The sequence below is a fragment of the Protopterus annectens genome, chromosome 4.part1 (genome assembly GCF_019279795.1).
Source record: "Protopterus annectens isolate FY-2018-M chromosome 4.part1, PAN1.0, whole genome shotgun sequence".
Classification (NCBI taxonomy): domain Eukaryota; kingdom Metazoa; phylum Chordata; order Ceratodontiformes; family Protopteridae; genus Protopterus; species Protopterus annectens.
In genome coordinates this window covers 116,586,143-116,598,264 of record NC_056734.1, presented here as the reverse complement: position 1 = coordinate 116,598,264, position 12,122 = coordinate 116,586,143, and the positions used below count along the sequence as shown (strand labels likewise).

The window sequence follows — 12,122 nt, the reverse complement described above, 5'->3', positions numbered from 1 at the left end:
AATCATGTTGTTATGCTTCTCTGAGGCTACTATGACAAAGAAAAATTAAGACTTTTTTTTATTATCTCTGTAGTTTATGCTCTTTCTCCACATCACTGCAATCTTGCATGAAAGCAAGTTAATACTTTATAAGACTAAAGCTAATACCAAAAACTGCACTAACATGTATGAATAAAGCTCAAACTGTAAATCAGCACACTCTTCCTGTTATAATTTGGGAAAGTGTCAGTCGATCGATTGCACTTATCAAGTGTTGGAGTGATAGAAGAAATTTGGTTGAAGCAATTTTTACATACAGTAGAGTTGTGTTTCTGCTCCACTATTGAGCAACATTGGGGTAGGTATACTTAAGTTTGAGGGTGATGAGGCTTGCCTGCTCCCTCCCCCCAAAAAAATATACCCCTACAGTTTGCCAAAAGATTGTTTCAGACACTTTTTCCCAACTGACTGGCACTAGATGACAGAGTTGTTGATCAATTAACAAGAATTTATAGCTTTGGTGAGACAGACTGATAGTCTGACTGACTGACCGCCCCCCCCCCCCCCCAAAAAAAAAAAGCATTGAAACATTGGGACAACAAAACAAGAAAAATGTTTCAAGCTAATCAAATACAGAGTTTGGCAAAATTATATATCACTTAGTCTGAAGGAGGTATGTCCCTCCATAAAATTGTATGTATAGGGTACCAATTAGGGAACTGCATACATATTTACTGAAATCATCAGAAACAAACATGGCAAAAGTTCTAGACAATGGAGAAAACAAATCTAAGGAGACATCTTTGCTTAGGTTAGCAGTAGGGAATGGAAACCAAAGCAGAAATAAATAATTATGCAACAACAGAAAGCGACAAATACAAGAGAAAGAATCTAAAGAAGTGAAACTGGACTTTCAAAGTCTATGGCTAAACAAGATTGTGGAAGACTGCAAATTAGATGCAATTCTCACTTCCTTCCTTGGTAGCTATGATTTCCAGCAGGGCCTGTATCAGAACAACGACTGGAGTGTTAGCACACTGTTATTAGACACAGACACTTACACAGAGGATGAGTTCAGTGATGACAGCCATGTCTTCGGTATGGTCAGTAAGTTCTATACTCATCTGCCAGAGAATGCCATCTAGGTAAAAGGATGTCCTTTATCCCTCTATACTCTTTCATTATTAGATCTAACACCTAATATGATGCCCATTTGGACTGCACCTAAGCATCTTGGGCAACAATAAAGGCTCCAAAGATTCCTAACTAAAAAATGCTGGTTAAAGCCATGTAAGTCACCTCAAAAGATTAAAATTTTCCTACATCTATTCTTGCCTCATAAAGGCTCTTTGAGATGCTATTATTACTTAGAATTCTGCACTGTGAAAGACCCGATGCATTTAGGCCTTTTCCACCAAAGAACAATCTAACAATTACACAAGCCACAGACCTAAACCTTAGTAGGCTTTTTTACTCAATGCCTTTCGCACCTTTGGAGTAGACTCCCTCTGCATATCATATGAAACACTTACTTGACTACCTTTCAACACCAACCTTGACGACAGGATGAGTTATGTCTGGGACTAGTGCTCATGATCTTTTGTCCAGAGTGACCTAGACTATTCTTGCCACTACATCGGTGATGTGGCTATATTTGTCAATGGATACCCAGAGGTAAATTAGCATTAGCCTATGAACCTGTGTGTGTGCTAATTACTGCTTTATCCTCATTTCTGGAAAATAACTTCTGAAAGGGAAGAGGAATGTCTGGATTTCACCTATGGCTTAACTTTTCTAAATATCTGGTTCCTATGGAAGTAAACTTTTTGTAATATAATGTTTTATTGTGCATGTTTGTAGATAAGCTTTTTTTTTTTTTTTTTACATTAAACAATGTTATTTCATATAACCATTTTGCTGGTGCCACTCAGAAAATACGGACACCAAATATAACGTCATATTACATTTACTGTTTTCATAGCTGTAGCTCTTTCTTAATTAATCTGAGTAGTGATTAGGATTAAGTTCTCAAAGGCCAAGATAAATTGAATATTTACAAGGCTCAGCCCCAACATGACTGAATCTGTGGCACTATAAACTCGTGTCAACAGCATGTGCATGTTCACCCTATGAACTGACAACTTTGATGTTTTGTATATTTGTAGCTAGAATTTTATTTGTAGCCATAATTTAACAAGGCATTTTTATCAAAAATGACTTACTTTAAACAAGTTGCAAATGTATTAAAGTCTCATCTCATCTCCAATCTATGTAGACTCCTTTACTGGTTCTTAAACTGTATCTAAATCTACTCATTCCTTCCAGTCCAAAACCCTGAATGATTTCAGCATTACATTTGAATGTAGAATTCATATTTAACTAGAAGCTGGTAGCATTTTCATCAGTAAACTAAAAAAAAACATTTACAATGGTGCACAAGGTCCATCTTTCACAAGCCAATTCTTTATTTCAGTCTGAACGTTTAAAATCAAATAACTTTTCGGTTTGTAGTAACAGCATAAACATTTATAAGGCAAAGTACAAAAAAGATTACTAACACCCCCTTAAAGTACAAAAAAGATTACTAACACCCCCTTCTCTACTACACAAATGATACAACTCTCATACTTTTCTCATAAAACAAGTAAACTCACTGTTGAAGTCGTATGTTTAATATTTAAACCCTACTATACATTAAACTGGAAATCATTAGAAAACATACATGGCTCAAAGTCACTAGATGTGTAAAACAATGTCTTCCATTGTGAAAATCTGTATTGTAAAATATTTACTCTGTTGTGGGGCTTCTGACTCACAAACTACGTTTTAAATGTTTTTTAATCTGCTAATGAACTTTTCTCCCTGGGCTACTGACTCAGTCGGACTATCCCAGTTAGCAAAGACCTGCCACTGCAAGTCTCAATACTTAAACTATAATCCTGACCAGAAACAGCAAATTCCACACCTCGATGTTACAGGTTTATTTATAGGTGAGTTTCACAGCCCCAGACTCCAATGCCTGCTACTTTTATATACTATGCTGTGCCTAAGAGTAGGGGAATACTCTGAAGTACCTCAGTCTTGGAATTAGTACACATATTCCCTCTACCTGCAGTAAAATCCTCCATGCCCTAAGTACTGTCAGTGAGTGGCTGCACCCCAGTTTCTTGTTATTCATCAATGTAAATTCCAAGACTGCAGTACTTTAGATTCTCTCTATTCCAAAGACTGGAATTATAGTACTCGGACTTTCAAATGGCACCCAGACTTTACACAATGTGCAAATGTGCCTTTTTTTCTAACCCTTATTTCCATGTATCTATTTTATATCTATTTACACTACGATTATACATGATCACAGCCAAGTTTGTTGGCTACCTCATCTTTGGTTGAATATCTTACTAAATCATTTCTTAACTGCAAGTTTTTGGTGCAATTCTAGTGCAGTATATCATCAGTGTTAATATTACTAACAAATTATATATATTACGACCTTCCCTAAGTATTTATTCCCTTTTCTCTTTCCAAATCCAAACCTATATTTATCCTTACCACTGACAAGACATGCATATTACAGCTAGGTTCACTTTTACACTTTAGGTCATTCACACATAATGACAATCCACTACTTAACATGACTTGTCATCAGCTTTCTTTTCCACTCGCACACAAAACCTGTCTTCTTTTTTCATTTAACTGCTGAAATGGTCTGACTATTCAAACTGGCAAATACACTTAACAAAAACGGAGAGAGAGCAAGACAAAAACTTAACAAAAAACAGTAAAAACACACACACACACACACACACACACACACAAAACAGCCAAGCTTAATATACCTGTGTCATATTGGCAATAATGCTGCTTCTCTGTGGGAGGACTGATTGTGGTGGAAATTGTTTCACTCCGCCAAATGGCTTCTTCTCTGGTTTACTAAACTCGGCCTCCAGATGCTTCGCTATATTCAGAACTGATCCTATAAAGAGAAAGGGGAATTTTAATAATGAAATATTTTATATAGTTTTTTTAACACAACTAATCAAATAACATCTTTAGTCAAAATAAATGATACAAATAAACAATAATCAAAAATAAATTATACAAATATACAATAATCAGGTGGTAATAAGTACAAAACAAACAAGAATATAATATACTATTCCCACTGGGCATTATTTACTAAGAATAAAGGAATACAAATAAAAAATAATCAATAAAAAGAAGATACAATATAACTATCTCAATGAATCTGTATAGAGATGAATGCCTAAAAACTGTAAGCAGAATTAATGCTCAACACATTAACAGCAGCAAATCTGAGGTCATACTTGGCAAGAAAATCTAATAAAAACAATATACAGTGGATATAAAAAGTGTACACACCCCTGTTAAAATGCCAGGTTTTTGTGATATAAAAAAAATGACACCACAATAAATCATTTCAAAACTTTTCCCACCTTTAATGTGACCTATAACCTGTACAATTCAATATATAAACAAACAAATCTGTTAGGGGAAAAATATAAAAAACGTACAATAAACTGGTTGCATAAGTGTGCACACCCTTAAATAATACTTTGTTGAAGCACATTTTGATGTAATTACAGCATTCAGTCTTCTTGGGTAGGATTCTATCAGCATGGCACATCTTGACCTGGCAATATTTGCCCACTCTTCCTTGCAAAAGTGCACCAAATCTGTCAGACTGCGAGGGTCTTGTGCACAGCCCTCTTCAGGTCACCCCACAGATTTCCTATTGGATTTAGGTCTGGGCTCTGGCTGGGCCATTCTAAAACTTTAATTTTCTTCTAGTAAAGCCATTCTTTTGTTGATTTGGATGTATGCTTGGGGTCATTGTCGTGTTGAAAGGTGAAATTCATCTTCAGCTTTCTAGCAGACGCCTGAAGGCTTCAGCCCAAAAATGACTGGTATTTGGAACTGTTCATAATTCCTTCCATCTTGACCAAAGTTCCAGCTGAAAAAAAGCAAACCCAAAGCATGATACTGCCACCACCATGCTTCATCGTGGGGATGGTGTTCTTCTAGTGACGCAAAGTGTTGTTTTGGCGCCAAACGTACCTTTTGGAATTGTGGCAAAAAAGTTCAACCCTGGTCTCATCAGACAATAACACATTTTCCCACATGCATTTGGGAGACGATGTATTGTTTTGCAAATTTTAGATGGGCCTGGATGTTTTTCTGTGTAAGAAAAGGCTTCTGTCTTTCAATCCTACCCCACACTCTAGACATATGGAGAATATGGGAGATTGTTGTCACATGTAGTATACAACCAGTACTTGCCAGAAATTCCTACAGTTCCTTCATTGTTGCTGTAGGTCTCTTGGCAGCCTCCCTGACCATTTTTTGTCTAGTCTTTTCATCAATTTTGGAGGGACATCCAGTTCTTTGCAACGTCACTGTTGTCCCATATTTTCTCCACTTTTTGATGACTGTTTTCACTATGTTCCATGGTATATCCAATGTTGTGGAAATATTTTTGTACCCTTCTTCTGACTGATACCTTTCAACAGTAAGATCTCTATGATGCTTTGTAATCTCCCTGTGAACCATGGTGTTTGCTGTAGCAGGCAACTGAGTAAAAGTCAGGAAAATCCTACTAAGACAGCTGAACTTTATTTGGGGTTAATAAGAGTCTATTTAGTTGATGGCAGGTCAAGAAAAGTGAATGCTGTAATTAAATCAAAAGGTGCTTCAACAAAGTATTAGTTTAAGGGTGTGCACACTTACACAACCAGCGTATTCTACATTTTTATTATTTTTATACTTTTTCCCCTAACAGATGTTTGTTTTTCAATTGAATTGCACAGGTTATAGGTCACATTAAATGTGGGAAAAGTTTTGAAATGATTTATTGTTGTCTCATTTTTTTATATCACAAAAACCTGGCATTTTAACAGGGGTGTGTACACTTTTTATATCCACTGTACTTAGTAGTTTCAGCAAAACAACTTGCACCCAAGCTCCATCTTTTAAAGATTAAGCAGAAATTCAAAATGCAATAATGAAAAGTACAAAATAGCAGAACTTATTATTTTCCATACATCGAAACAGCAGATATAGAATACAAAAGTAAGTAGGACACCATTCATCGAGGGAGTATGGCAGATATGTATTTAAGAGGAGATGGGGAATTTTAGAACCACTTGTGCAAGACATACTGAGACAAAATGAAACAGAGGAGAGACAGCTGGTTAGAAGAAAGAAGATCACGACAACTAAAGAAGAGGTAATCAGGAGGAGGTAAAAAAGGTATACAAGTGGTGCACTTAAGGACCAAACTGCAAAATGTATGAGCTAATAACTACAGTAGAGGTTGGGTGGTCAGAAGTCTTGACTGTAAAACTATATGTTAAACTTTCACAAATTCAAGATGCAGTCCTACTAATGCCATTATGACCCAGAACATATACACCAATATCCTGCACATTACAGTTTGTCATATTTTTGTTTATTTACACATCTGTTCCTTTAATTAATTCATTTAACTGCACGGTTCTGTGTTTAATTAATAAAAGGGTAGGCAAACTGGTCCAATAAATTCTCTTCTCTCATGGCCAAGGATATGACATACAAATGCAGACAAGATAATTACATTGTTCATTAAGGTAGAATACTGAAACATTAATAAAGCATTACAATTCAAGTTACACTTAAAAGGATGTATACAATACATTGTCTCTGACAACATGATGATGCTACTTTCCCTCAACAGAAAGTATGAGAAAACACAATGAATATTGCAAATATCCAAATGCAAATATTCCAGTCTTAAAACATGTCAACATTCTGCATAGCATTAGGGATAGGGTTATGGCTCCCCTATAGCACCTTAGTAAAGTGTACTAACCTTATCCTTAACTATAGTGCTGATCACAGTCATATCCCTAACCCAAACAATAAACAGCACACATACACAAACACCCTTTCCCTAATCTTAACCCAGACCCTAACCTTAGTACTACCACACACACACACACACACACACACACACACAGTACATAAAGCATTTGGTATATCCAAGGAGTTCTGGTATTCTGACACACTGAACAACTCTTTCAAGACTTTGTAAATGACAGTCTGCCTTTGCTAGATCCTTTCAGGTCTACTGTCAGGAGTCCATAATATATGTGTATAGTACTTGTGCTGTCATAGCTGAAGACATGTGTTCTGGATACTCAGACCAAGCAAGATTACTATTTGTTAGGCAGCCCAGTAAGATGGCTGAGATGGTAGCTAGATAGTCCAAGGAAACTAAAATGCATAGTGGGGATGTTCCAGTGATGCAGACCTGATACTTTTGTATAGCACAGGTTCAATTCCCCATGTTCATAAGGGCTTCTGTTATGTACTTGGGGAGGTCAGGAATATAAAGTCTGAATGGAGCCGCTCAAAACCTCAACAGCTGAGGCATCAGCAAAGAGTTATGGCCAAAAGGTGCTTGATGCTTGCTGTTACAGTGATCCTAAGCCTGTTATGTATCACAGGTGACAGAAGCCATAAAGATGAAGAAAAAGGCATTCTGTGCAATGTTGGTGCAGGCTCTCTACATCTGAATGACAAGTATTAACATGAAATGAATGCAGCAGCTGTGACAGTCAATGAAGTGAAAGACAAAAGTGGGAGAAGTTTGGCAAGGTCATGGAAACTGACTTACAGATGTGCCTCAAAGAGGTCCTGGCAAACTACCTGGTGACTCAGAAAGGGAAGACATGATACCTTCCAGGCTGTACTGCATTTTGTTCATCTCTTAAAAACTCTCTCTCTTTTTCTTTGTGCAGAGCCTGAAAATGGTCTGTGGGAATCAGTGCTTTATTTCAGTTAACAAACAGAAATAAAAATATCTAAATTAGCTGAATTTACAAGGCATGTATAGGACTCTACCAAGGGTGCAACTGTCTCCTCTTCCTGTGATTTTCCAGCAACAGGGTAACAAGACACATCTAAGATCCAGTGTGTGTGTGTGTCCAGTTTTGGAGGACATGAGGGTAGCATCTTCTTTGCTTTATGATGTTGTTCTACTAGACTGAAAATTAATCTTCAGCATGCAGTGGAGCAGCCTGCTACTGAGTGTGAAGTAGCTAGGATGAAACTTTACTTCAAATCAGTGGCCAGGGTTCTCATTTGGAAGAGAGCCAGACTGCCTCAGCAGGTCTGGGGGAGCAGCTATCTCATGTGGAGAAGCTCAAGTACCTTGGGGCCTTGTTCATGAATGAGGATAAAGGGGATTAGAAGTCTGACCAGAGGATAAGTGCAAGAGAGGCACTGTAACAGAGAGCAGTAAAGTGAGAACTTGTTCATAGGACAAAGCTCTGAACATACTGGTCAGTTTATGTCCCCATCTTCACCTGCTGTTACAATGTTTGTGTACTGACTGAGAAAATGAGATTACAGACACAAGCAGGAGAGATGAGATTCCATGACAGAGTAGATGAGTTCTCTTTGTGATGCAGAAAAGAACACAGCAATCAATGCGGATCCTGATGTATGGCAAATACATCTCTAGATTGACTGAAGTCAGTTGAAGTGGACTGTGGACCTTGGGAAGGTGCCCACTTGCTGCCTCCCAAAAGAGGGGTACCAAGTCCAGCTCACCAGGCGCAATTCCCAAGATATACCCAGGATAAGTGGGAACTGTATGCTGTAGCTCACCTAGGAATGCCTGGGATCTCAAAGAATGAGGGGGGAGACTATTACTGTGGATAGCAAAGTCTGACCCATCCTACTCAGCATGCTAACACTGCATGAGCAGTTTAAGAAATGCATGTATGGATGGAATTTTAATACATCTATTCAGTTGGGTAAAGCACACAATACTGAAAAAAAAAAAAAAAAAAAAAGATGAGCATTAAAATGACAAAACACTCTTAAAAATTTAAGCAAGATAATTAGTGCCAAGTAGTTAAGAATCTACATTCAGTACTAATACATTGGAGGGTTAAAATTTCATATATTGCGCATTAAAGAAGAATTTACTTTTCTAACAATAAATACAGAACAGATTTTGAGTGCTGAATTAGTTTGTGCTTTTATATATTATACACACACATACATACATACATACCTATATATATATATATATATATATATATATATATATATATATATATATATATATGTATATAAAAGTAATGTTTTCCGGCTTTTCCCGATTAGGGGTCGCCACAGCGGAACTCCGGTCCGCTAATGATTGGCAGTGCATTTTTATGGTGCCGCGTTGCCAGCCCAAAGCCCAACCTTCAAAGAAGGCACACCCATTCATGCATGCACCTACCTGCATGTCTTTAAATGTCACTCAACTGCGGGGAGGACATGCAGACTCCACAAAGAAGGCGCTCCAGCTGAGAATCGAACGGGAGAACCTCTTGTTGTGAGGCGACAATGATAACTACTGCACCACCGCGGCCTGTTTTATATATATATATATATATATATATATATATATATATATATATATATATATATATGCACACACACACACACACACACACATACATGGAGAGACAGTTGTTGTTGTTTGTCTTTTGGCTTTTCCCGGTTAGGGGTCGCCACAGCAGAACCCTGGTCCGCTAATGATTGGCAGTTGGTTTTTATGGTGTCAAGTTGCCAGCCCGATGCCGAACCTTCAACGAAGGCATGCCCATTCAACACATGTCTTTTGAATGCCCACTCAACCGGGGAGAGGACATGCAGACTCCATACAGTAGGCACTCCCAACCCAAGCCGAGAATTGAATGGGAGAACCTCTTGCTGTGAGGCAACATCACTACTGCTGCACCACCGCATAACATACATGGGGAGACAGTGTGCGTGAAAAAGTAGAAGAGACTGTACAGCACATTGTTGTCAAGTGCTCTGAGCTGGGTTGTGTAGAGGATTTGATATTTAACTTTTTTTGTGATGAGCAATAATTACTACTGAGGCAAGCAATACTTATTACTGAGCCTTTGAAGGTAAAGCCACAATTACCGCATACTGCTTAAATGGCCATAATAAATTACACTGAGAAACTGTCATGTGTCTAGGTCAGTGCAGGTAATAATTTCTGTAACAGGGATGAGGGATATAAAGGCATACAAACCTCAAATTTTTCTAGGCTTTTCTTTATACTTTTTAACCCCCTTAACAATCAAGCCTCTTTCAACTGGTCTCAAGACCATTCCCTTTTCTAATGGTGGGAGCCACCAGCCGATCCACTAAGATGAGGGTCATCTGGGGTGGAGGCATAATTTAGGTAGCTATGAGGGTTACTTATGGAGATGCAAACAGTAGCACAGACTCTAGATGGTGCCCTATAAGGGTTAGAGTTATATAGACCATCTGCTATGGGCATTAACTGTGGTGCACAGTATTATAAAAATAGGAAAATATGGATCACAGACTGCACTCTGAGTCAGGGATAGCCCCTCAATGGTGAAAAAGTTGGGATTTGGTAGTGCTGACTAATGTCACCACATGGGCATGAGTATTTGCCAGTGATAAGTGTGTTGAGGACCCAACCTACTCAACATACACCATGGATCTATTCTAACAGTGGGAGAGAGTTACAAGATCACATAAAAAAGTGGACAACACACAACTCAGGTAGACTTCCTCCTAGTAAGGAACAAACACAGGAGTAGAATCAGTGATTGCAAAGTCATCCACATTGAAACCATCAGCTCACAGCATAAACCACTAGTTGCCAAAATCAGCTGCAAGCAGTGGTCAAAGACGGCTCTAAGGTCAACAGAGATCAGGATGAAGACCAGGAAGTTGACTGGAGATAAATCACAAGAGTTCTATGAATTACTGAGGGCTCTAGCACCTCAGGAAGAAGAGGAAACAGGTGGAGCTGATGAAGAATGGCAGCACCTCACAACAGCATAAGTAAGGACTTCAGAACAGGTATGTGGCTAGTTGGCATGGAAATAAGGTACATAAGGAAAGCTGGTGGTGGAATGCACAAGTCATCAAAAGAAAGTAGCAGTGCAGGAAAAAGTGGAAGATAGGAAATCTAGACCAGGCAAAAAAGGAATACAGGCGGTTAACAAATAGGCTAAGAGATGAGTTGCAATAGCAAAGAGCAAGGCTTCAGCGGTACATTACCAGCTTCTGGAAAATGACTCAGTAGATGGCACATATCAGCTTGGAAGGCAAAGACAGAAAGATACAAAAGATAGACAGACAGCCTTCGTAAGGGATGCCATCAACAACCTGCTCACCAGTCCACAGGAAATTAAAAGCAGATAGAAGGAGTACTTTCAGTAGCTTCTGAATGAAGAAAACCCCAAGTTGTTGTACTGACTGGGATACAGCCTACAAAAAAAGAGGAAGAAGAGCCTAACCCAGAAGAAATAAGAAGCTACAGTTGTGTAAAAATCTTACAATAACAGTAGATGTCTTTGTCTTCACTCCTGCAGTATTCATTACATGTGGAACTCCTGCCAAGAACAGCCCAATGTCCAGCGTGTATACCAAAGCCTTTGCATCCCCCCTAGTATCATACATCAGGCATACGCTCCCCGATCACGCATAGGGCATACAGGTGACATATGTATGTATGCTCCATACTTAGAAGTGAAGTGCACCAGGAGAACTAGAGCATCCCCAGTAGAAAAGACAGCATGCATATCCAGAGGGAAAAAGAAACAGAAGAGAAAGTCAAAGACCGACTCAACCAGCAAAGCGTTCCCAACAGAAGAAAGAAAGAAACGGGGTAGGAGGGAGAGACTGAGTACTACAACAGTGAAAAGGAGATCTACTGTTATGTTAAGATTTTACTCAACTGCACTATATCCTTCCTTATCACTGTTGTAATATTCATAACCTGGGAGATTACCAAAGCTACTGAAAAGGGTGGGAGCAGGTAGGCAAACAGAAGCCCTCCACAAATCCATGAAGGACAGCCCTGGCAATTCCTGCCCTGGCTCTGAAAATTACATCCAACTTGTAACGTTTAGTAAAAGTGTGGACAGAGGGCCAAATGGCAGCTTCAAAAAGGGATCTAGTATCCAAACCCTTGAAGAAAGCTCCAGAAGAGGCCACTGCCCTTGAAAAACAAGCTCAAAATGAAGCCGAGAGCTGTTTTACATGAAAGGAATAACAAAAAGATATGGCCTTAGAAATTCAGGAGGAGATGGTTT

General features: G+C 38.6%; 1 protein-coding gene across 2 annotated transcripts in view; it reads right to left on the bottom strand.

Moving 5' to 3' along the window:
* Positions 1 to 12,122, bottom strand: part of DZIP1L (DAZ interacting zinc finger protein 1 like) — a 1,070,134-nt gene that overhangs the window by 34,148 nt on the left and 1,023,864 nt on the right. For both annotated transcript variants that reach the window (XM_044070018.1, XM_044070019.1), the window contains one exon: positions 3,819 to 3,955. In XM_044070018.1, the coding sequence (XP_043925953.1) occupies positions 3,819 to 3,955 (137 nt within the window). The remainder of the gene's footprint in view (positions 1 to 3,818; positions 3,956 to 12,122) is intronic.